Source organism: Rhinolophus sinicus, chromosome 3, assembly GCF_057876585.1.
Source record: "Rhinolophus sinicus isolate RSI-liver-muscle chromosome 3, RSI-T2T, whole genome shotgun sequence".
In the NCBI taxonomy this organism is placed as follows: domain Eukaryota; kingdom Metazoa; phylum Chordata; class Mammalia; order Chiroptera; family Rhinolophidae; genus Rhinolophus; species Rhinolophus sinicus.
Window position 1 is genome coordinate 167,916,344 of NC_142503.1, and position 27,299 is coordinate 167,943,642.

At 35.0% G+C, this 27,299-nt stretch overlaps 1 protein-coding gene across 2 annotated transcripts in view; it reads left to right on the forward strand.

Annotated features, from left to right (window-relative positions):
• MNAT1 (MNAT1 component of CDK activating kinase) overlaps positions 1 to 27,299 on the forward strand; it is a 176,542-nt gene that overhangs the window by 67,166 nt on the left and 82,077 nt on the right. For both annotated transcript variants that reach the window (XM_088797359.1, XM_019750784.2), the window contains exons 4-6: positions 1,452 to 1,555; positions 7,729 to 7,869; positions 12,406 to 12,531. In XM_088797359.1, the coding sequence (XP_088653485.1) occupies positions 1,452 to 1,555; positions 7,729 to 7,869; positions 12,406 to 12,531 (371 nt within the window). The remainder of the gene's footprint in view (positions 1 to 1,451; positions 1,556 to 7,728; positions 7,870 to 12,405; positions 12,532 to 27,299) is intronic.

Genomic DNA, 27,299 nt, shown 5'->3' on the forward strand with positions numbered 1-27,299 from the left:
CTATTACTACTTTCTTTTCTACTTTTCGATAAAAAAGTGAAGAGATAGCTGGAGGTCTATTGTTTCTCATTTTCTCTCATTTCTTGCAGAGTTTTAGAATTGCATACAATAGAATCAAGGATTGCTTTTATTTTTCTACTTACCTAAATGAGCCTGGATTTTCAACAATGATTATAATAAATTGATGTTTTGAAATATGTTGGCCTTTTGAGGAGATAAAAATGGATTTATGGGTGAGATTGGTCTTTTGAGTATGTTTGATGACCTTACTCAAAAAACAGGTAGCCCCATATTGGGCCTCCAATGTTACTTTTCAAATCATACAGGACTCTAACATCCCAAACTCTAAGAACTTTTTAAAATGGTTGTTAGTAGTTAAAGGAAGGAGTAAGATGGGGAAGGAATCTGTAGGAACACTGAGTAGAGCAGTTATTTAGGGTAGATCAAACCTGTTTATAGGACAAGCAGCTGGACGCAATGGTAAGTAATTGGAGAAGGGGTACAAGGCCTAATGATGGATGGCGAAGGATTACAGAGGAAGCCGAGGGTAGTGTGAATTGAATTATGAAACAGGAGAGTCTTAATGATATGGATCCTTCTTTAGACAGGCTCATGGGGATGGTGGTACTTTATATATACCAAAAGAGGTTTTTGTTTTTGGTTCAGAGTATTACCTAAAGATTTACCTTTTGATTTATCTATGTAAACTTAGAAGGAAGTAAGGCATTTATAATTCAAATTATTTTGAGTCGGAATTATAAAAGGACAGGTCCAACTTACTAAAAACTCATCACCTATCATAACATTTCTCAGCAGCTTCTCTAATGGAATTATTTCAGTCTTAAGTTTTGGTGCCAGTTTATCCTTCATCTTTCCTGTTAAGTTTCACCTCTTACCTGTTTCATACTTTCCCAGATCTGTTTCAATTTTTTTCCATAGTATATGGGAAATAATTCATGCTTGTGAGTAGCTATGTTGGAGACCATCAGAGTGTAAATAAAACCAGTTTTTTTAAAACAAACTATATAAGTAATGATATTTTTTATTCTTTGGATAATTTTTGTTTGTTTCTGGAGCACAGAATCTTTTGAATATTGATTCTGATTAGTGTAGCAGATTCCAGACTTACTCTTTTCATTTAAAAGATTTAAGCATTCTTTTATATGCTTTTAAAGAGTAGGTACTATAAAAATAAAATCTAATGTGATTATGGCAAGCACATATTTTGTGATAGTCTGACAGTCATTCCTTTATATTGGGCTCAGAAAACATGATTGCTAAAGTAGAGCTAGTCTCTAAAATAGGTAGTGGGTAACAGGACACAAACAGAGCTGTAAGGAATGACAACCTGATGAATTAAGAAGTCACTGTGATGAATATTTGGTTTTTATTGTTTACTAAAGATTTATATTAAAACTATATTTCCTGTCATTGTTTCCTTTCTGATGCAGTTTTCAACTTGACCAACAATGTGGATTTGGACAACACCAAAAAGAAAATGGAGATATACCAAAAGGAAAACAAAGATGTCATTCAGAAAAATAAGCTAAAGCTGGTTGGTTGCTAAGTATTTTCTTCTTTTGTGTTAGAAATGACTGCTTCTACATCCTTTAAAAAGCCTCTAAAAGTAGTTGCATTAACGAAGGATTTAGCTGACGTTTAGGCCAGAAATACTAATATACAAATATATGTGTATACATGGAGGAGGTACACATTACTATAGCAAAAACAACTTTGGTGGAACTATTAAAATGTATTCTATAACGGGGAAAGGATTGTACGCATGCAGAGATTTAATTGTCTTAACTTACACAGTTTAACTATTATTTCTTTAGTATAATTTGGCTCTCTAGTTTTGGGGGTAATCAGAGGTAATTATTATTGTTTTTCTTTTTATATTATTAGTTTCAGGTGTACAAAACATCATAATGATTAGATATTTACGCACCTAACAAAGTGATAACCCCAAGTCTACTACCCATCTGAAACCATAGATTGCTATTACAGTATTATTGACTATATTCCCTATGCTGTACTTTATATCCCGTGACTATAAGTATATATATTTTAAAATTATAATTGACATTCAATATTATTTTATATTAGTTTCAGGTGTACAGTGCAGTGGTTAGGCATTTATATAATTTACGAAGTGATCCCCCTGATTAGTCCAGTACTCATCTGACACCCTACATAGTCTTTACAGTATTATTGACTATATTCCCCATACTGTATTTCACATCCCTTTGACTATATTGTAACTACCAATTTGTACTTCCTAATCCCTTCACGTTTCTCACCCATTCCCCCCAACCCTCCTCCCACCTAGCAACCAACCATCAGTTCTCTGTATCTATGAGTCTATTTCTGTTTTGTTTGTTCATTTATTCTGTTCTTTAGATTCCACATATAAGTGAGATCATATGTTCAGAGGTAATTATTTTTGAGGTACTTTATCAGGAATTTGTAATCATTGGTAAAAATGATAGTTATATTTGGATCACATAGCTTGTATTTTCATCTTGTGCTTTGAGGGCCTTCCTTCTTGTAGTCTGAGAGTGCTTTATGTAGGCCAGGGGTGTCCAAACTGCGGCCCACGGGCCAACTGCGGCCCATGATCCATTGTTAATTGGCCCGCAACAAATTCCAAAAATATATTTAGTTTACTTAAATAAACCAGGTGAGGCAATACGTACTTCACCTGGAGTGAGTGGCCCGGCTGTTTGTGTATTTTACCACATATGGCCCTTGGTGAAAAACGTTGAAAAACGTTTGGACACCCCTGATTTAGGCACTTTCCTGCCATAAAGCTCTCAAGGAATTCACACTATATTCTCATTCCATTCATACCCAGCTTGGCTTCTTTAAAAAGGTGTCTCATTTCTGAGAGCATCAGTGTGCTGTAAAAATTACTGTCTTTGCCCAATAGCCTTTTCTGGGTACATCAGAAAAACATACAAAGTAGGTATACCTAGGTAACTTGTTGTATTACCCCTAGTTAACTCAATAGTGGAAGGTTGTTCCTTTCAAGTGAGTGCTTTTTTTCATTAATAGTTTTAAGCTAAGAAATAATACTGAGAGTTTCAGTGAAAGAACAATCTAATTTTAAGCTGGTTATATTGTTTTAGAGTAGTAATTTCTAATTATCTGAAAACTTTATGATGATGGGTTATTGAATAAAACAAATACTTTATTTCATTTATGTTACAATGAGATTATTTGAACTGCTTCTATTCTTCATATTAAAATGTTGAAGTCTCACTGTTTCAGAAACATGAGTGTTGTATCAAAGAAGAAAAGAAAAAAAGCAATCTCTTGCATGAGTAGGCCCATAAAGTGACCCATTTTTGACATAGAGAAACTATTACTGAGTTGTCTGCTGAGGAGATCTTGTTTCATAGAGCTGGCACCTAACGTTAATCAGTGTGAGCATGGAGAAACTGACTAAAGGTGATCTAATCTTGAAATAGAGTCTTAGTGAAGATTAGCTTAATTTTTATTTTTAGTTTTCTGGATTCTCATCAGCAGGAGAGATTGCTGCATTAGAATGTCTATCAATTTAGCACACAAAATATCAGTTCAATAAACACTTGTTGAACATCTGCAAAGGATAAGTTGTACAAAGATGAATAAGAACCCTGGTTCTCCAGAGAGCACGTAATTTCAGTACAATGTCACCAACGTATGAAAAGTGCTGTGTGCTTGTTATTAGGGGAGTATAGAGGAGGGATACATAGTCCATTCTGCGAAGATTGGAAAGGCATTCTGGGCAAGCTAATGCCTGGATGGAGCCTTGAAGGACAAGTGGAAGTTACCAACATGAAGGTAGGACAGGGGTGTGGGTAGGGAGGCTGCTACAAGGACAGTCCAGGCAGAAAGAAATCATGAGCAAAGGCAAGAAAGCATGGCTAACTCACGGTGAGTTCTGAGAGTTGTAAATGGTTCTATATTGCCAAAGTTTAGTAGAGAGAGCTGAAGTTGGAGAAGTAGAAAGGGCCTAGGTCACGTAAGACCTTTTATATTGTGAAAAGTAATTTGGGTTTATATAGACCAGTTGTTTTTATGTGTTAACAGTTGAACTCTTTTTTTTTTTTTTTTAATGAAAACTTGTTCAGAATACTTTGGTTGAAGCGATAATGGGACAAGAGATGGGCTGGATTCTTATCTCAATCTCTGCTGTAGTGTTCCTTAAGGCATTTTATTAGGGAATTCCCAGGATTCTTTAGAGTAATGTTATAAGAACCTGGCTGTTGATGATTGCCATTGAAGGGTTTCCAGCAAGGTGATAATAAGGTATTGTCTTTGTTAGAATAGATTTAGTGGTTTCGCGGAGATTGAATTTGAGAGGATCAAGCATGTAGTTCAGGGTCCAATGGGAGGTTATCGCAGTCATGTAGGTGAGTTCAGAGGTGACTTAAACAGAAATGGGGAGGTAGGGATAAATTAGAGAAATTTTTTGAGTTTAAAATAGCAAGTTTTACTTACGGCTATGAAGTGGGATGTGAATGCAAGGCAAGTTGATTGGGTAAGGTAGCGCTATTAGGAAGAACACAGAGACCTTTAGTCTTTCAGCCTGCTTCCCTTGTCTCAGTCCAATACCTTCTTTATTATCCCCCCACCCCCATGTTTGATTTTTAATGATGGTTATTTCCCCAGTAATTCAACCAGCTGGCCAACCAGTAATTATTGAGGCCTACTATGTACAAAATACTTATGTATTCTATTTCAGTGATGAGAAAATTGAGGCAACCAGTTAGTTCCTCATTGCTAAACCCGCCAGACTCTTTATTGGTCTGAATTTGGCCTGTACGCAGTGTTTGTTGCAGGCTTCTCCCTTGATGTTGAAACTCTTCCTTAACTTTTGTGGGGCCACGCTACTGCTACTCGAGTACCTCATCCTGCTCTTCTCACCTTCCTCTTTCATCCTCCTAATAGGCCTATCTTTCCTTCTTGTCTCTTAAACACAGGTTCCTCTCAGTGCTTCTGTTTATGTGTTAGACTCCTTTATGCTAATTACTCTCAAATGTTTCTGCAGTTTGTTAGTTTTCTCCTGAGCTCCTAGAATTATATTATGTAATATATCCTTATATCTGTTGTGGTCAACAGACATTTCTTTCTGGATGTATTATAGGCACTTGTAATACAGCATTCCAGAACTGAACATTTTAATATTCACTGTCACACCTATTTCTACGTTTTTTATCTATTTGTTCAAGCCATATCTGCTCAGTCTTCATGTACTTTTGGTCATCTTTTCGTATCATTTTTCAAACCTGGTTCCTCCTCTAATTCTATTACAATTGCCTTACTTAGGGCCCTCATCATTTCTTATTTGGGTTATTGAAATATTTTTCTAACTAGCCTTCCTGTCTTCAGTCTTGAACCCCCTTGATCTGTATACTACTTCACCACTTCTGGTCATCTTTCTAAACCCAACCCTCAGATTTCCTGAAATCTTCCCAGTTTCCTTGTATGGTACAAATTCCCTCAGTACAATATGGTAGACCTTCCATGATCTGCCCTCTGCTTGCCTGTCCAGCTTTCTCTAGAGCTTTCCCCACCCCTGCACTTCATGACTTGGTCATACCAAGCATTCCAGCTTGATTCATGTCTTTGCAGCTCCCCCGCCCATGGCCATTCCACTCTCCAATGGGGCTAAATACCTACTGTTGAAGTCTTAGCTCAATCTCCTCTGTGTATTAGTTTCCTAGAGCTGCTGTAAGAAATTACCAGAGTTATCGCAACAGGAATTTATTCTCTCACGGTTCTGGAGGCTAGAAGTGTGGAATCAAGGTGCCATCAGGGCCATGTTCTTCTCTCTAAAAGCTCTGGGGAAAATTCATTCCTTGCCTTTCTAGCTTTTGCTGGTTGCCGGCAACCTTTAGCACCACTCTGCACTCTGTCTCTGTCTTCACATGGCCTCCTCCCCTGTGTGTCTGTGTCCATATTTCTGGTATGACGTTAACTTGTTTACATCTGCAGAGACCCTTTGGCCAAAGAAGATCACTTTTGCAGGTACCGGAGCTTAAGACTTTAACATATATTTTGGGGAGACACATTCAACCCACAACATTCTGTATGAAATCTTTTCTGACTCTGCTCTGCTTGTCGTCCATCATCGCAAGTGGGGAGTCCTCCACTCTATCAATTCTGTTCCCGCTCTACCCTGTGTGCACCTCTCTAAAAACTTGTCGTACTGAATTGCTTATGTGTTACTGCTTTGTCATCTTTTTCTGTTTATGGGCCTCCAATCAAATAGTTCACTTTTCCAGCCCTCATATTACAGCCTCTAACTTTTTACATTTATTCCTACTTATCCTTCTAGATAAAATTTGAAGTCTCTTCTCCACTGGGGGCCTGAGTTAGAGTAACAGCTTCAGTACTAGAGGAGGAAAAGTTTGTAAAATTATAGGGAGAGATGCTAATACAACTTAGTGACTGATATTTAATTTAAGGGGAGTGGCGGGTGGGGGAGAGGGAGTAAATGAAGATGAATGTGAGGTTTCAGCTTGCGATGACTGAGATATAGGTGTGCAGTTAGTAGAAATAAGGAGTATAGGAGGATGGTCAGCTTTGAGAGACCAGATGCTAAACTTAATTTTGGATATACAGAGTTTAAATGATAAGTGAAATATCTTTTTGCATGAGAACTTTCGTTTTTTGGGGGGAGTTTATCTAATATGTGAAATTAAAAAAATTCCAATAGTGTGTTTTAAATATTATTTTATATAAAAACATACTTTTCTCTGAGGTCTCTGTTAATTCATATATTATGTGAGTGATATATGAATTATATTATATATCTGTCTCCCCCCATTCTATGTTTGACTTCAGTTACCAAAAATTCTCAGCGTTCTACTGAATTAAAAATAAAAATACTACAATATTTTTAAGAGTAAGAGTCATGGTTTTAAAATAAAGCCATTCAGATTTTACTGTATTTTTTATTCATAAGATCAAAGACTAGGTATGATACTGCTTTTAAGTATGAGTTAGAGTTGGAATAAATTTCAGAGCCTGGAAGTGTTTAATATTTCTGAGGAACTTCATAAAAGGGGAATGAGTAGATCTGTAATTAATTGTATGCGCATATTAGCTTTGAATTTTGAATTTTTCCAGTTCACAAAGAGGACTCTTGAAATTTATATGCTTGTGTTAGAAAATAACTTCAGTTTTTTAAAACTTAATGAGTTCTATTTGGAATTCTAGAATCATAAAGATTCATTTTAGCTTGGGAAAAAGAAGTTAAGTACTATGATAACTTTTCATTTTCTTATGTGTTCTGGAAATTGTTGCTATTAAATAAGCCAGTCTTTTAAATGGAGTATTTCAATCAATAGTTCTATATAGAGATTGTTTGTTGTTATTCTGTTTTTTGTTCTGTTTTGTTTTCCTTGTTTAATCCCCTAAAATAAATGACTTGAAACTGTCTGTAATAATAGAAATAAACCCATTAGTAAGCACAGTTTCTACAGTTCTGCAGCTGGGCGCAGTGTACTTTGTTAAGGTGTTTGTTTACTGCTAGATGTCATCCTCTTTAATAGTAACATGTCCGCATGAAATAAAAGGAATTCTACTTCCTTCAAAGTGGAATCGCTGCACTACTAAATAATAAATGACTAGCGAGCATGTTTTGTGCTTCCAAAACAGAAAGAATCAGTGTGTGGTATAGGATTGATGTTAGTTACTAAATTTATTCCATGCCATATATAAATGTTTCTGTTTTAGACTCGGGAACAGGAGGAATTGGAAGAAGCTTTAGAAGTAGAACGACAGGAAAATGAGCAAAGAAGACTGTTTATACAAAAAGAAGAACAATTGCAGCAAATTCTAAAAAGAAAGAATAAGCAGGCTTTTCTGGATGAACTGGTATGTATTAATGTTAATTGGGATAAAAAATCGTTAGTCTTCAGGGTTTATCTTTCCTATTTATTATACTGGATAATGGCATTTAAATGGCGTTTCTACAGTTTGTGCTGGGGTATTCAACTTGTATTTCTTTATTTTAAAAAACCTTTGTCAATATCTATTTTATTTCAGATGAGAGAGTAATATTATAACTGACATAATCCAGTGTACTATTAATAGGTTGTTTATGTGTTTCTAAGCTTACTGACTAATAAAACATTGTTTTCAGAGCATTTTTCTCATGGTTAATACTGGTTTTCTAATAACTGGCTCATATTCAAGTGTTTTGGCTTCATGCCGAAGTTATAGTGACTCTGGTTATTCTATGAGAACTAGATTTCATATTTTTGCATGAAAAATAATACATTTGAAAGAAATGGTGTTTTGCAAGTTATTGGTGTTTTCCAGCAATTAGCTTCCTAAGTAGCCAACATTGTCAGATAACAGCAATAATGATAACTAAGGTTTATGACGTGTTTTGTAGATTTCACATATTATTTGATGCTTATAACCCAGTGTGATATTGATGAACTCCCAACTAGAAAATCGTCCTCTCCAGGAAGGTCTTTTTGCATTTTCCCCTTTACCTTTCTGTCTACATAATGAATTTTCATGAGGTGTTAAAACATTTAACTCCTTGGTCTAGTTGATATACTGTTTGTTATTCTATGATCCAGTAAATGTGTATGTGTGTATTTTTCTACTGTGCTTTTGTCCAAAAAGCATTTAAGCCAGCAGTCAAGAATAAAAAAAGGAAGCAAGATTACGTACGTAAATTAGAAGTAGATGGGGGAAGTAAAGGAAAGGCAAGGGTAAGGGCATTAATGAGGCTTAGACAGAAAATACTTATCATAAACCCTTCTACTTTATCTGAGTGGAATGTAGATTTGATTCTAAAAATATGGACAATGGCATATAAAATAGAATATGGTGTTTTCATTAGCAATTTCAGTTAATTTTCCTGAAACTATTAAGTGGCAGATATGGCTTTAACATGTGAAATGATGTGTGTTGTGCTTTACATTTTTCGTAGACATGTATTTTCTGAGAAATTAAGAACTTTAATACATCAATTAGTAAGTATTGATGTAATTATTTTATTGAAAGTTTCTTTCCTTCATCATTTTATACAAAGAGCGACACACTTATCTTTGGTAATGCTTCTTTGTGCAATCAATTGAATTAATTACACATATAGAACTTAGACTAATAAAATGAAAATACACTTTAACATTTTAAAAATGTTTCATCTAATATAAAGAGTTTTTAGATTTTATTTTCAGGTTAGATTTGCATAGCAATTATTCTTACATATTGTTTTAGTCCTCAAAGTACTAAGGTTTTTGCTGCCTCATTGAGCTTCTATTGGCATGAAGCTCCCGTTTAATTCAGTGGGGCATAAAGCAAGATGTGAAACTGCCAATGTTGTACAATGTGTATAATCTGGAGTTAATATTGGTTTTTGTCAGGACCCCCCTCCCCCCCCCACTTCCTGTTTTCTTCACCTGCAAGTCATTATGAAACATACTTTCTTCACTGTTTAGATCATGTAACATGGTGGTTTAAATAATCCTAGCAATTTACTGTATTCATTAGAACAATTAATTTCAACAGATTGGTTCAGAATACTAATGAAATTTGAATTTCTGGTTTCCATTTTAAAATTTATTTTTAAAGATTCTTTGTTACTATAATTTCTGAATTTTTTGTTGTTAAAAAGTTAACATACATTTAGTCTTTATTGACTAATTGAAAGAATTCGTTAAATTTCTTTTTATCCTCCTGAATTCTTATTTAGGAAGTAAAAGCATACCTTGTATTTCTTTTTCTATATGTTAATGTGTTAGATTTTATAAAAAAGGTAGCATTGGTATTTGTAAATATATCTAGAAGCTTAAACCTTAGAATTGTTCTCTGGATCTGATTTATAATTTAGGCAACAACTACTACTTATTAGAGTTTTTTTCTCTGTTTTTTGGTTTTGTTCTTGTGCTAAAAGTCACTTTTTAAACCTTTTATAAAGCATTGGCATTACATTATACTAAACCATATGTGACAGGATTTTAGTGTTATAGTCTTAATGTTTATGGCTTTAGTATTTACCATATTGTTGCCTAAAATGTCCATTTATTTAATCCTAACTGTAAATTCAATTTTTTTAACACTTTGGAAAAAGATTTTAAAACTGGTCCTGACTTAGTAAATATGTTTATATTCCTGTTTGAAAATTCTCTTCAGTTTATGTCTGAAATTTTGTATGGGCTAATATTGCTGTCAAATGCAGTAGCTGATTTTTATTAGAAATATTGTTTGCCAGATGGCTTGCTTAAAGTCAGTTAAAATAATCTTTTAAAAATGGTCATTATAAAGCTTTTAATGAGTATTACGGGCAGTCTTATTAAAATTTCTTCAAGTATTAAACAAGGTACCTTCAGGCAATTAATGTAGGTTAGGGAACCTTTCAAGGTAAAATGGAAAGCTAAGAAGAATGAAATAATTTGAAACGTTGAATCTGCAATTTTATGTATTCCCGAGAGGATGTGTGTTTCTCATAGTTTATTTTACTCTATAGATTTTTTGTTTTTGTTGTTAGAGCTCCTGCTTAATTACAGTTTAACATTCACAAAGATTTTCAGTCTCCAAAGTTTTGAGTGCTAAAGTGGAATAAAGCAGATTTGAACTAAATTGTATGCCTTAGTATCAAAATTAGTTTTAGATTCCTAGGATGTTTATTTTTATTAAATTTCATCTGTTTTACCAAGACATTTTAATAGTTAGGTCCTTTTATGTGAAAGTGAAACCAGGCCAAAGTATTGATTTTTTTTAAAATGAACACATTGTCTTGCTTTGATGCAAGAACTTTTTAAGAGTAAATACCAGGTATCGAAGAGCATTTGAATTCACTTAGAGTAGAAATTGGGAATCACTGCTTTAACTGTTTAGCCAAGGAAATTTAATTTCTTTTCTGTTTGTTTTTACATATGAAAAGATAGTAATAGCTTTTAAAAAATATTTTGGGCCACAATATTTTGAGCCATTTAAAATATCCTTTAATTTTTCATTTATTATGAAATTCTTAATGGAAATCTAGAATACCTGCAGGAATTCACAGCAATAGTGTTACTAATGCATTATTGATGCTTTGTTGTAGAATATGAAAGGTATTCAAGTATATTATTATAGTGTATTTCATTTATTCTCCATAAGGTTCTATTTTATAAATAAATTTGTGTCCTGCCATTTAATTTTAAAAGTTTTAATTTCTGCAAGAGCACTTCTATTACAAAGTCTTGAGATACAAATTTATTCTAGGTTAGTTCTATTTAAATAAATTGCTTGTTATTTAAATTCTATATTTGAACCTTAAAACAGTTCCTTTAAATATATTTATTAGCCACATTTGTTGCTAAAAATATTATTATGTTGTTAGACTTGGAAAGAAAAGTACATTCTGTTATATGTTTCCTTTCATACTATGAAATGTTAATAAATTCTGGGTAGTTACTATTTTAAAAATCTGTAGGTCATTTGAAGAATATGTTTTTTTTTTCATAGGTAACCTTGGTATAGGTGATAGAAATGTGTTTGTACCTTCATTTTTTTTACAGATATAGAAAGTACTGTGTGTGTGTGTGTGTGTGTGTGTGTGTGTGTGTGTGTGTGTGATATCCTTCCTTCCCTCCTGGCCTCCTTCTGCATATGTTTCTGTGTTCTTATTTAACTGACAACTCAGAAGGGAAAAAGTCTGGATATCATTTAGTTTAAACCTTAGCTCCACAGCACTTTAAACATGTAAGAGGACTTCATGTTAAACAAGATAAATAACAGCCTACATATAAGAATTAGTTAGTAATTTGCTTGTGTTATTAATATGTGTGTGTGCAGATTTGTTTAAATAGTGGCTCTGATTTAGTATCAATATAGATATTAAAAATGTTTACTATCATTTTGTTAATTTAAAAAATTTAGACTTCATTTCTAAAAATAAGTCAGTAAAAGAGAAAATAAATATACTTTTGGTTGTACTTAACAATCGTTCCATTGTGCAAAACAGAACAAGGATCATTTCCAAACGGCCTCAGGTGAAATCTAATGGGAAACAATTTCAAACTAGTCTGAATTCACTAGTAAAAAGAATGTGTCTTAGATAAACATCTGATCTAAGTTATAGTACTTTGTACTACTCTTTCTGTGATTAGCTTCTAATTTTTTTTATTTTAATAAATATGGTGGGCATTGCTAGATGAAATAAGGCCCTATTATATTGTCTTTAATGTGGATTGTGTAAAAATAATTTTTTGCAGGTTTTGATTTATGAGTCTGAAACAGCCTTTTCTTATTATGGAATGTTAAAATTTTTTGTGAAGTGTTCTCCATAAAGTGAATATTTAGGTTGACATCAAATGCTTATAGAAAGGCATAATTTAAAATAAAAGACCTGTTGCTCTTTAGTTTTTTCTTTTTAACTTTCATACTGCACTTTAACTTTTCTTTCAGGAGAGTTCTGATCTCCCCGTTGCACTACTTTTAGCTCAGCATAAAGATAGGTCTACCCAACTGGAAATGCAACTTGAGAAACCTAAACCTATAAAACCAGTGACATTTTCCACAGGCATCAAAATGGTAAGCTGCATTTTAATTTCTTGTTTGAAAAATATATTTCAAGAATTACACTCTATAATTTTATGTTGCTTTTACAGATAAACTGAAAGATTTAGATGTTTGGAACAGTGATCTAGACTAGATGTCTAGAAATATGAATATGTGCAGTGTAAGAGGAAAGGGAAAAGTAATAAATAAATAGTTTTTAATGTATGCAACACAGTTTTGTTGTATGTGATAATGGGCTATGTGTTTTCTTATTCTATATAAATTTTTAAGCTTATAGCATAGGAAAACATTTCTTAAAAGAAAATGCACACTTCTGGTCTGGTATGGCATGTAAGAAGCTTGGAAGTTGCCACTCCATCGTCACAATAAGTAAAAAGGTGAACACATTGAAAAATCAACAACTTTTCTTAGCTCTGTAAGTGAAGAGGTCACAAGGCAAATTATTGCCCTTAAAATTGGAGAGACAGACAGAGAATAGAGAGAATCATCACTTACTAGAGCAGCAGCCTTGCTGGGAACTGCTAGTGGTGTAGGGAAACCCGAACTGTAATTGACAAATTGTGGAGGCTCAATTTGTGGACAACTCTAAGAGTTAAAAACTCCAGAGGAGCCAGTTATTGGAGGGCCCCCACACTTTTGTTTTACTTTTTGCATCTCTACCAGGCTCTTTCATTGACTATCAGAGAAAAATCTCCTTGTGCTTCAGGCAGAAGAAGGGGTAAAAGAACCATTTTGAAATATGCCAGAGCATTCTATTCTTCTCAAAAAGCCTGCCCTCAGGAGAAACTATTTCACCAGAGCTTAACCTGATGGAGTTTTATCAGAGCCTAACTGACGTGGCTCTCGCCGCTCAAGCCTTCCACATGGGAGAAAGGAAATACACCACTTCAGCCCACTCTTGCCATCCTGCTCTATGTAAGGGAGGAAGATGGACCGAGAAGTGCTTGTGAAGTTCACAGTCTAGAAGCACAGGCTCTCAAAAAGGCAGACCTAATCATACGACTATAAAATACCACCACCCCCATACCTTGCCTTACCACCATATCGCAGTTCCTTTTACCCAGTGCATCATGACTAACTATCAAGAAATAATTACAAGACATACTAAAAGCAGAAAACACAGTTGGAAGAGACAGAGCAAACATTAGAACCAGGCTTGAATAGGGCAGGGCTTTTGGAATTATCAGACTGGGAATTTGAAACAACTTTGATCAGTATGCTAAGGGCACTAATGGATAAAGTTGAGAACATGCAGGAGCAGATGTACAATATAAGCAGAAAGATTGAAATTCTAAAAAAGAACCAAAAAGAAATGCTAGAGGAAAAAAAACACCACTTTAACAGAAATCAAGAATGCCTTTGATGGGTTTATTAGTAGACTGGACACACCTGAGGAAGATATCTTTGAGCAAGAGGAGGTATCAATAGAATCCTTGAAAATTGAAAACCGAAGAACACAAGAGTGAAAAAAACCCCCAGAAACGGAACAGAATGTCCAAGGACTGTGGGACAACTACAAAAAGTGTAATATATATGTAATGGGAATACCAGCAAAAGAAGAAAGAGAGAAAAAAGCAGAAGAAACATTTGAAACAATAATAATAAAACTTCCCCAAATTAACATCAGACACCATACCAAAGGTCCAGAAAGCTCAAAGAACACCAAGTAGGATAAATGCCAAAAAAGTCTCACCTATGCATATCATTTTCAAATTACGGAAATTGAAGGTAAGGGAAAAGTCTGGAAGAAGCTAGAGGAAAAAAAACACCTTGCTTATAGAAGAGCAGAGATAAAAATTGTATCTGGTTTCTTCTCAGAAACCACGCAACCAAGGAGAGAATGGAGTGAAATATTTAAGGTGTTGAGAGCAAAAAGCCACCAACCTAGAATAATGTACCCTGCAAAATTATCCTTTAAAAGTGAGGGAGAAATAAAGATAATCAAACAAAATTGAGGGAATGTTTTTGCCAGTAGACCTTCTTTGCAAAAAGTGGTAAAAGAAGTTCTTTAGAGACAAGGAAAATGATGTAGGTCAGAAACACAGATCTTCATAAAAGAAGAGCATCAGAGAAGAAATTAATAAAGGTAAAATAAAAACTTTTTTTTGTTCTTAATTCATCTAACAGATAACAGTTTGTTTAAAATAATAGCAACACTGTATTTGACTATGCTTATTCATAAGTGATACGAGTGACAATGATAATACAGGGGACAAGAGGAAGCAATTAGAATTATTTTGTTGCTGTAAGGTATTCACATTACCCATGTTTCCCAATCCAAATACCCATTCAGCTACTTTTTCTTTCTTCAGTTTTAAAATGGCCTACCTTTATGTACAATTAGGTAATACATGTTTTTAGGCTTCCTTACATTTGAGGGAATTTTATGATAAATTTGGCATTTTGATACTTCTGTAAATCTGTGGTATTGCTGTGACCATGGTATTTTGTTTTGTTTTAAAGTTTTAAAAATTCATATATAGTAAAGGTCATTCTTTGTGATATACAGGGTCTTGACAAATGCTGAGTTGTGTATCTACCGCAACAATCATAACATAGAGCAGTTCCATCACTCCTCAAAATTCTCTTGTGCTACCCTTTCATAGTCAACTCTGCACCCGCACGCCTCCCACCTCCCCTTCTCCCCTGCCTCAACTAGTGATCTGTTCTTTTAGGTCTAGCTTTGTTACTTTAGCAACACACATTCGATATCATCCGTGTTGTTGCATGTATTCATAGTTGTTTCTTTTTGTTGAATAATATACCATTGTATGGATTTTTCAGTTTCTTTATCTAGTTATCAGATGAAAGGACATTTGGGTTGTTTCCCTTGTCTTTACGATTATGAATAAGGCTTCTGTAAACATTTACATACAATTGTGTGTGTACGTAGGTTTTTATTTCCCTTGAGTAAATACTGAGGATGACATTGGCGATTTATGTAAGGGTACGTTTAGCTTTGTAAGAAACTGCCAAATTGTTTTTCAAAGTGCTGTACCAGTTCACGTTCCCACCAACATTGTATGAGTGTTCCCGTTGCTCTGTGTCCTTGCCAGCACTCAGTATTATGAGTTTTAAAAATATTGTAGGCACTGTAAACAGGTGTGTAGCGACATCTCGTTATCATTTTAATTTGCATTTCCCTGATGATAATGATGTTGAGCATCTTTTCATGTGCTTATTTGCCATCAGTATTTCATTTTACCATAGCATTTAATCATTAAAAAGCTTTTCAGAAACTGTTGTGACCATATTATTTTCTTCCTTTTTTCCTTCCTCACTTTCTTTTAACCTTTTGTTTTGTGAAATGTAATGTATATGCACAAAAGTGCACAGAACCAAACCATATAGCTCAGTGAATTACCACAACATAATCGTCTGTGTAGCCATAAGTCAGGTGAAAGGAAAAAAAAGTATTGTCAATGCTCTAGAAACACTCCTCGTGACCTGCCAGCACCCAGTGCATTTTCCCAAAAGTAGTCACTCTTGTCTTTTATGGCAATTTCTTTCTTGCTCTTATAAATAGCTTTAATATCTAAGCATATATGCCTTAACCTGATTAATGTTTGTCTCTCCATGTTGTATTTGTGAGATTCATCCAGGTTGTTACATATAGTTATCGATTTTTTCATTTTCATTGCTGGGTAATGTTCAATTGGAAGAATATACAGTTGACCATTGAACAGCATGGGTTTGAACTGCACAGGTCCACTTATACGTGGATTTATTTTTTATATTTAGTTTTTTATTAGTTTCAGGTGTACAAAGCAATGTAATAGTTAGACATTTACACCCCTTACAAAGTGAGGATTTATGTTTTTCAATAAATACCTGTAGTGTTTTGGATCTGTAGTTGGGGGTCCGCAGATATGGAGGACTGACTATGTGCATTGACTATGCCATTTTATACAGGGGACTGGAGTATCCGTGGATTTTGGTGTCCGTGAGTGGCCCTAGAACCAATCTTCCCAGATACCAAGGGACAACTAAAATTTGGGGAATCAAAAGTTATATATGGAGACTGCCCAGGGCTCACACCCCTAACCCCCGTGTTGTTCAAGAGTTAATTGTACTGCTATTTATCCATTTTACTGTTAATGGACTTTTTTATGTTTTTGGTATTATAAATTATGCTAACATTTTTGTTTCTTGGTGCACATGTACATACATTTTTTGGTAGCTATTTTTAATCTAAGAGTAGAGTTACTAGGTCATAGTGAATATGTATGTTCACTTTAGGAGATACTCCCAAATTATCTCCAGTTTTCCAAAGTGGTTTTTACCATTTGTACTTCTACCAGCAGTGTTCTTGTTATTCCACATTCTTGCCAACACTTGTGATTTTCTGTCTTTCCCAGTTTAACCATTCTGGTGACTGTTTAGTAGTGTTTTGTTATTTTAATCTGCATTTTATTTCACTGATCACTAATGAGTTTGAGCATTGTCAATCCTATTTTTGTGAAATGCTTGTTCAACATTCTTGCTTTTATGTAGGAGTTCTTTATATGTTCTGGATTTAAACCTTTTATTAGTCATATGTGTTGTAAATAACTTTAGTTACATTGTGGCTTCTTTTTTCTACTCTCCTAAGGGTATCTTGATGTCATTATTGTCTTACTTTTCTATTATACACCTGGGACTGATTTTTTTTTTTTTTTTTTGTATGGTGTGAGGTAGGTGATCCAATTACTTTAATGCATGTTGAGATTCATATAACTTAGTGTGTAATGGAATACTTATTATTATAACAGAATTTAGCACTGTGTTCAGGGCAAGGTGAAATTTCAAATGACAGTTTTTATTTGGATTTATTAATATTATTTACTGAACATGGAGACTGACATAATGTAGATGAAAATCTAAATGCTGTTCAGTGAACCATTTTTTATTGATTTGTTTTCCTACTGTTTTTCATTCCAGTTATATTTGCTCATTATTATTTCCTCCGTTCTTTTTAATTGGGCTATAATTTGCCCAGCTTTTCTAGTTTCCAAAGATAGAAGCTTAGATTATTGATTTAAGACAGACCGTTCTGATTTTTTGTTATTGACATTTGATGGTATATATGTTCCTTTAACCATTTCTTTAGTTGCATCTAACACATTTTGATGTGTTGTCTTGATAGTTTGAGCCCTTTGAGAAGCAGTTACCAAGATGGGTTTAAATGTGCAAAAATGTATTAGGGAAAATGGCTGTGAGAGAAAATGAGGAGGCAGCTATCGGAAGCTGAGAGAGTCATCAGACTGTGATGTCGTTTTGACCTCAAGTGAAGAAAGAAGAAAGGTTATGTAGAAGTGTCTCATACTACCGTGTATTTCTAAGGAAAGTTTGGCAAGGCAGCTGGGGAGTCCTTGTGGCAGAGTTTTCTGGCAGAGGAGTCTTGCATCTCTTAAGTAAGGAATTGCCTTGGTATTCTTGCCTTACTCAGTCTTTGGCTAGATGCAGCCTGTGGAAATCATGGACTTAGTGCAAATGTGGAGATGGATTTCAGAGTGCAGCAGGTAGGACTCTGGGTCCATTAGCTTCTGTAGTTGGAGAGCCGAGAGGTGCGTTCATGTGGCCATCACAGTTGTGTTTTCATTTTTATAGTTCAAATTATTGTGTAATTTTATTTTTGCTATCTTGCTTGACTCGTGTTATTTAGAAATGTGTCATTTAATTTCCAAATATTTTTAGGTTTTCCAAATACCTTTTTGCTAACTGTTTCTAGTTTAATTCCATTGTAGTGAGAGAACACACCTTGTATGGTTTCAAACATCTTTGATATATTGAGATTTTTTCACTTGCTTGATGATGTTTTTTGTGAATTTGGGAAGAATTTTGTATTCTGCTGTTGGGCAGTGTTCTGTGAATGTGAGCTAGGACAAGTTAATTGATATCGTTAAGTCTTCTGTTTCCTTATATTGATTTTCTTTTTCTTTTTGTTCTTTCAGTTATCAAGAAAGCAGTGTTGAAATATCCCATTATAATTATAGATTTAAAAAATCAATTTTGTAATATGTATTTTCAAGCTCTGCTTTTAGTTGCATAGACATACAGGATTGTTACAGACTTTTGATATTTTGACATCTTTATTATTATACATATACTTCTTTATTCCTGATAATATTTTGTGTTCTAACTACTACTTTTTCTGATGTTAATATAGCCACTCTAGCTTTTTTTGATTAGTGTTTTTATGGTATGAGTGTTTTTCTTAAAGACGTAATACATACAGTTGGATCTTGTTTTTTCATTAACTCTGACAATCTCCCTTTATTTATTGTTGTAAGGCAGTTATTGATATGGTTGAATGTAAACTTCATCAAATTTAGAAAATTATTTTTTCACATATTTTTCTATTTCCTCCCTCCTTCCTCTGCGATTTTAATTATATATAAGTTATACTGCTTCATATTGTTACACAGTTCATCAGTGCTTTGTTTGTTATTTTTCTAGTCTTATTTTCTTTGTGCTTTAGGTGGCTACTGTTGATGTGCCTTTAAGTTCACTGATCCTTACTTTGCTAGTGTCTAATTTGCTGTTTATCCCACTTGTTGTATTTTTCATTTTAGGTAGTATGTATTTAAATCTTTACATGCTCCACTTGGTTTTTTTTAAAATCTTCATTTCTCTCTTCATCATGTCTGTTTCTTCTCTACTTTCTTGAACGTGTAGAATGTATTTAAAATAGCTGCTTTAAAGTCCTTGTCTGCTAATTTCATCATCTTTGCCATTTCTGTGTCTACTTCTATTGACTGATTTGTCTTCTCCTGGTGTGGGTCATATATTTCTGCCTTGTTTTTGAATACCTGGTAACTTATAATATTCCATTAAATATTTTCAGACTTTGAGAATGCAATTAGGTTACCTTTAACCTGTTAGATCCTTACAAGGATTGCTTTTCAGCATTGTTAGAGCATACAAGAGCAGACTTCAATGTTAGGCTAATTTAACTCCACTTTCAAGGTGATATGTACCTGATGCCCCATGAATTGAGAAACCTTTTTACCTTGTTTATTGAGGATATGAACTGTTCTGGTCTGGTGTGAGCTTTGGGAATTGCTTGACCTATTGGTTTCCAGTTTATCTTCTTGGCCTTGAGTAGTTTATACTCTCTTATGTGCAGATCATTACCCAAGCAAAAGTTAAGGACATCACTCCAGGACCTCTAGAGCAGAGGTAGGCAAAGTACATCTTGCAGGCCAAGTCCCACCTGCCACCTGTTATTGTAACTAAAGTTTTATTGGAACATAGCCATACTCATTCATTTATGTATTGTCTTTGCTTTCATGTTTTCATTGCAGAGTTGAGTATGTATGACAGAGATCATATGGTGTGCAAAGCCTAAAATATTTATCTGCCCTTTATAGAAAATGTTTGCTGACCCTTGCTTTAGACTTTTCTCTCTGGGCAGAATTTTCCTCTCTGGTAATTTGCCCTGCAAATTGTAGCCACCCTGACAGCCCTGAAGTCTGATCTCAGTCTCCTTGACTCCTAGGCTTTGTTTGGTTCCCCTTCCACGAATCATGACCTGAAAACCAAGCTGAGACAATTTAGGGCTCTCCACATTTGCTTCCCTTCCCTTGGGGACCGCAAGCCTGCATTGGCTGATATTAAGTTTCTGAAAACCATTGATTCGTACATTTTCAGTTTTTTAGTTGATTAGTGTGGGGAATGGTTTATCTAGTTCTTGTTATTGTAAAATGGTCACACTCGTATATAGGAGAAGCAGCATAATATTTTGAGATTCATTCATGTTGTTTTGTGTATCAGGAATTACTTTATTGATATATAGTATTCCATTTATTTGAATATATGAGTTTGGTTAGCAGTTTTTTTGCTGATGAACATCTGAGCTGTTTGTAGTTTTTGATTGTTATTAATAAAGCTGCTGTGAACTATCTCGTGTAAGTTATTATATGAACCCATGCTTTAAATTCTCTTAGATAAATATATGAGTGGAATTGCTTGTTTATAGGGTATGTATTTGTTTAATTTTGGAAGAAAATGTCAATCCTTACTCCCATAGCGGTTGTACCAATAATATGAGAGTTTTATACTTTCACCAATAGTATGAGAGTTTTGATTACTTCATTTTTTGTCATTATTTAGGGCTGTCAACATTTTTAATTTTAGCTACTTTGGTAGGTACTTAATGGTACCTCATTATAATTTCGATTTGTATTTCCTGAGAACTAATGGTTTTGAGCATATTTTCATTTATTTGTCTTTTTTATATCCCTATTTGTGATGTCTCAAATCTTTTGTCCATTTAAAAAACTGGGGTGTTTGTCTTCTTCTTATTGATTTGTAAAAGGTTTTACAAAACGTTGCATACAAGTCCGTTGTCGGTATCTTTTTTACAAATAATTTCACCCAATCCATTGCTCACTTTTTCATTTTCCTAATGGTATCTTTTGACGCACCAAAGTTAAAAAAAGTTTTTTTTTTTTTAGAATGACTTATTAAGTGTTTTTTTTTTTTTTTTTTTTCTTCCCCTTTTCCGTTTTATTGGGGAATATTGGGGAACAGTGTGTTTCTCCAGGGCTCATCAGCTCCAAGTCGTTGTCCTTCAATCTAGTTGTGGAGGGCACAGCTCAGCTCCAAGTTCAGTCGCCGTTTTCAATCTTAGTTGCAGGGGGTGCAGCTCACCATCCCATGTGGGAATTGAACCAGTAACCTTCTTGTTAAGAGCTTGCGCTCTAACCAACTGAGCCATCCGACCTCCCCAAAGTTTTTAAATTTTTTCTTTAAATTTATTTTTATTAGTTTCAGGTGTACAAAGCAACATGATAGACATTTAAAGCCCTCATAAAGTGATAACCTACCCCCCAAGCTACTACCCCTCTGACATCGTATACAGCTGTTACAATGCGATCGACTATCTTCCCTATGTTGTACTCTACATCCTGTGACTATATATACCTATATATTTAGTTATAGTTGACATTCAATATTATTCTACTTCAGCTATTCAGGTGAATAGTGCACTAGTCAGGAATCTACGCAGTCTATGATGTGATCCGCCTGATAAATCCAGTGCCCATCTGGCACCTCACATGATCTTTAAAATATTGTTGATTATATTCCCCATACTGTATTAACTATCAATTTGTATTTCTTAAAGCTTTGCCTTTTTCACCCTGCGCCCAACCCCATTCCCATCTATCTCCATGATAGATCTAGTACCAGTCTGGCACCATACCTGGTTATTACAATATTATTGACTATATTAGTTATGCTATACCCTTCATCCCCATGACTACTGTATAACAACCAATTTGTATAATCCCTTCCCCTTTCACCCACCTTAACCCTCCTCCCATCTTAAAGAAGTCAGTCCCTCTAAGATTCCTTGTAATACTGGTTTGGTGGTGATGGACTCCTTCAGCTTTTTCTTCTCTGGGAAGCTCCTTATCTGTCCTTCAATTCTAAATGACAGTCTTGCTGGGTGGAGCAATCTTGGCTGTGTGTTGTTGCTTTTCATCACTTAGAATATTTCCGGCCACTCCCTTCTTGCCTGAAAAATTTCTGGCAAAATCAGCTGACAGTCTTATGGGAGCTCTCTTGTAGGTAACTAACTGCTTTTCTCTTGCTGCTTTTAAGATTCTCTTTTTGTATTTAACCTTTGGCCTTTTAAATATGGTGTGTCTTGGTATGGACCTCTTTGGGTTTATCTTGTTTCGGACTCTCTGTGCTACCTGGGGTTATATGTCCATTTCCTTCACCAGGTTAGGGAAGCTTTCTGTCATTATTTCTTCAAATAGGTTTTCAATTCCTTGCTCGCTGTCTTCTCTTTCTGGTACTCCTATAATGCAAATGTTGGTACGCTTGATATTGTCCTAGAGACCCCTTAAGCTCTCCTTAATTTTTTGGATTCTTTTTTCTTTTTGTTGTTCTGGTTGGGTGTTTTCTGCTACCTTATCTTCTACATCGCTGGTTGGATCCTCTGCTTCATCTAATTTACTGTTGATTCTCTATAATATATTCTTCGTTTCCATTGTTGTAAACTTTATTTCTAACTGGTTCTTTTTTATGGTTTCCATCTCAAGTTTTTATGCTTCCTATCTCTCTGTTGAAGTTCTCTCTAAGAACATTGAGCATTCTTATAACCAGTGTTTGGAACTGCGTCTGATAGATTGCTTATCTCCGTTTGCTTAGTTCTTTTTCTGGAGCTTTGTTCTATTCTTTTATTTGGGACATGTTTCTTTATCTCCCCATTTTGACTGCCTCCCTGTGTTTGTTTGTTTCTATGTATTAGATAGGGCTGCTATGTCTTCTGGTCTTAGTAGAGTGGCCTTTTGTAGTAGGTGTGCTGTGGGGTTCAGTGGCACAGTCTTTCTTGTCACCTGAGCCACACGCTCCAGGTGTGTTCCTTGTGTGTGTTGTGTGTGCCCTCCTCTTGTAGCTGAGTCTTGGTTGATAACTGCACTTCAATTGAGGGTCTGACTTTTGGGCTCACTGATTGTGAGGACTGGCCTTGCTACAGTGGAAGAGTTGTTGTGCAGGGGCTGATCCTTCGGAGCAGGATCTGCCTCAGCAGGACTCTGGTGCCTGCCCAATCTGCCCCTTGGTTGTGTCATGCTTGGAGGCGGCTGGGTGATGCTCCAACTTGTTTTGAGGCTGGCCACTGGGGGCGCTAGCCCCAGGACCACCTTGGAGAGGATCCACTTTAGGTCTACTTCAGCCACAACCCGTGCCCCATCCAGGGCCACCTAGCGGGATCCAGAAAGAAATCCGCAGATGGCTGCTGCCCGTGCTGTGCTTGGAAGCGCCTTGAGAGGCCAAACCGTGAACCAAGGCCAGCTGCTGCTAGTGCCGGCTTAGGGCTGCTCAGCCAGAGGTACAGGACATGCTCAAGCCAGATGCTGCTTGTCTGGGTTCTAGAAACCTTTGAGAGACCCTAAGAAAGTCTGCAGCTTGAGCCAAAGCAGGCAGTCTGCACGAAAAAGCCACTGGAAGCAGCCTGGATGTGCCCGAAAGTTGGGCAGGGCCAGGTCTTAAATCACGAGGGTGTGGCAAATGAATGGTGGAGACTCAGATATGGTGGCCACCTGTGTTCAGCAGCTGGGAAGGGGGAGGACTCAACAAGGAAACAGTGGTCTCTGCCAGCTCCTCCATCCAGCAGAAAGCCACCTCTCCAGCCCCTGTCCCAAGCCAGACAACTCAATTCCTCACTATTTGTCCCTGCCGCCTTTCCAGCTGCTGCCCCAGTGCTGGAGCTCAGAGCTAGTGATTCCACTGGTGGGTAAGTCTTGTGCGCAGTCTCTTTAAGAAGATTGCCTGTGAGTGTAGCTCCCATGTGTCACTCAGTCATTATCTCCACTGGTTTTCACAATCAAAAATTATGGGGACGTCTCTCCCTGGCACTGGAACCCTGGGCTGGAGTGGGGCTGGGATCTCTCGCTTGTTTAGGGTATGGAAGGGACCCCCACAGCTGAAATAACCCTGCTGATCTTTAATGGTCACATGCAGGCGTGGGACCAGCCTGTTCTGCGTCTCTGACCTTTCTACCAGTCTGGAGGTGCAAGTCCTTAGTTGAAAGGCTTTAGTTCTGCTTGATTTTAGGTGATTCTCAATAATGGTTGTTTTGTAGATTAGTTGTAATTTTGATGTGGTTGTGAGAGAAGGTTAACACAGCGTTTACATACTGTGCCATCTGGGTGGTGCAAAATTTTTAATTATGATGAAGTCTAATTTATGGATATTTTTCTTTTAAGGTTATTATTTTTTGTGTCCTGTATAGGGAACCTTTTACTTCCCTAAAATTAGAAAGATATTCTCCTGTTTAGAAGCTTTATCGTTTTTGCTTTTATAGATTGGTCCCTGATCTATCTTGGATTAAATTTTTGTGTATGGTATAATGTACGTGTGGAGGTTCATTTTTCTTTGCATATGGACATCCAGTTGTTCCAACATTATTTGTTGAAAAGTCTTTCTTTTTTTCATTGCATTGCTTGCACACATTTGGTGCCTTTGTTTAAAATCAATTGACTGTGTAAGTGTGGGTCTATTTCCGTTCTCTGTATTTAGTGCCAGTAACTCACTGTCTTGATAACTGTGTGTTAATAATAATTCTTGAAGTCAGGTAGTGTAAGTGTTCCAATTTTTTTTTAAATTCAAAATTGCTTTCTGTATATTCTTCAGAATTTTAGAATCAATTTGTTACTTTTTACAAAAAGTCTTGGTGAGATTATAATTGGGATTCTGTTGGATCTATAGATCAGTTTGGTGGAGAATTGAGATGTTAACAATATTGAGTCTTCTAATATATGAACATGGGATACCTCTTCATTTGTTAGGGCCTCTTTAACTTATCTTAGCAATGTTTTATAGTTTTTAGTGGTTGTTCTTGCATTTATTGTCAAATTTGTTTCCAAGCATTTTATGTTTTTGGGTATTTTCAAGGAAATGGTTATTTCAAATTTCATTTTCTCATGTATTTTTTATATTGGTCTTGTATCTTGTGCATGCACTCATTTTTTTACTTATTATTTTTAGTAGTTGCTTTCAGATGTTTTTAGGCAATCATGTCATCTATACGTAGAAATAATTTTACATCTACCATTCTACATCTTTTTTTTTTTGGTCATGTTGCAATGCCTTGTTCTCTACCTAGAGGGAAATCATTCAGTCTTTCAACACTGTATATCATATTAGCTATAGGATTTTCATGGATGCCTTCTTTTAGACTGAGGAAAGTTCCTTCTATTTTTTGTGTACTGAAATTTTAAAAATTTATGAGTGGGTGTTTAATTTTGTTAAATGCTGAATACTACATCTGTTGAATATGATTTTTCTTTATATTGGTAATGCAGTGAATTAAATTGATTCATTTTCAAATGTTAAATTCTTTGCACTCCTGTGATAAATCCTACATGGTTATGATATATATGTATTCAATTCACTAGTACTTTTATAAGGGGTTTTGATTCTGTATTTAAGAGGGAGATTGGTAGATTGGTGTACAATTTTCTTTGTCTTTAGACGTGTTGTCTGGGGTATCAGGGTAATACCGGTAATATTTTTACCAGTAATGCTTGCAATGTTCCTGTCATGGTATTTGGCCTTATTTGGAAGTAGGGTCTCCTACCCTATTTTTTCAAAGAGTTTCTATGAAATTGGTGTTATTTATTCCTGAAATGTTTATAGAATTTACTAATGAAACCATTTGGGACTCTAATTTTGTTCATATGTTTGTTTTTTGTAAACTCAATTTTTAAAATAGATATGAGCTCTTCAGAATTTCTGTATTTTCTTTATAAATTATATTTTTCAAGGAATTTGAGCATTTCATCTAATTTATTATATTTGTTGACATAAAGTTATAACATTTCCTCAAAGTTCTTTTAATGCCTGTAAGAGTTATAGTGAGGATTATAGTGATAATCCTTTTAAAATTCCCAGTATTCTCTCTTATCTTGATCATTCTAGCTAGAGTTTTTTTTAATTTTTTAAAAATCGGATTTATCGAAGTGACCATGGTTAGTAAAATTACATAGGTTTCAAGTGTACAATTTATAAATTATCTGTATATTTCATTGTGTGCTCACCACCCAAAGTCAATTCTTCTTTCATCACCATATATTTGACCCTTTTATCCCCCTCATCCTCTGGTAGCCATTAAACTGTTGTCTGTAAAGGTTGTCGATTTTAGTCAATGAGCCATTTTTTTCTTTAACAGGGTTATTGATGTATAATTTACATACAATAAAATTAACCTATATTAAGTGTAAAATTTAGTGGTTTTTAGTACTATTGGATAGACATGCAGCCACAATCCAGTTTTAGAATACTTTATCACCTTAAAATATTCCTGTGACAGTTTGCAGTTAATTCCTTCTCCCACTCCCAGGTGACTACTCATCTACTTTCTGTTTCTGTAAGGTGACTTTTTTTTGCACATTTCCTATAAATGGAATTATACAATATGTAGTTTTTTTGGTCTAACTTCCTTAACTTAGCATAGTTTTTTATGCTTCATCCATGGTATAGTAGGCTTTATCTGGCTTTAGTAACAGGGTAATATTGACCTCATAGAATGCGTTGGAGAATAGTTCCATCTTTCTGTTTTCTGAGAGAGTTTGTAATTGACATTATTTCTTTTTTAAATATTTGATAGATTTGACCAGTGAAGCCATATGACTTTGACTTTTCTTGGTAGCTTTCTAAATGCTTTTTCAATTTCTTTGCTTGGTATAGGTCTATTCAGACCTCTTCTTTTTCTTTTCTGTTTCCTTCCTCTCTCCCTTCCTCTCTTCCTTCCTTATTCCCTCCGTCCCTTCAATAATTTGAGTCTTCCTAGAAATTGGTGTTTCAGCTAAGTTGAATTTCTATAGGGTTAGGAGGATGTCTTCTTTCATTTCTCATTTTTGTATTTTGTGTCTTCTCTCTTTTTTCCTTGATTAGTCAAGCTAACTGAGATAGTTTTGTTATCTTTTCAAACAACCAACTTTGTTTTATTGATTTTGTGTATTGTTTTTTTGATTTCTATTTTATTGATTTCCATTCTAATATTTATTAATATCTTTCCTTCTGCTTACTTTGGGTTTACTTTTTTCTTTTAGTTTCTTAAGGTGGCAACGTGGGCTATTTATTTGAGATCTTTCTTCTTTTCTACTTTGGGCATTTAAAGCTATAAATTCCTCTATGTACTGTTTTAGTTGCACTAATATGTTGTGTTTTCATACAGAAAAACACATGTGTTTTTTATACAGTTGAAAATAGTTTCTAATTTCTTCTTTGACGTGGGTTATTTAGAAGTGTATTCTTTAATTTCCAAATATTTGTGGATTTCC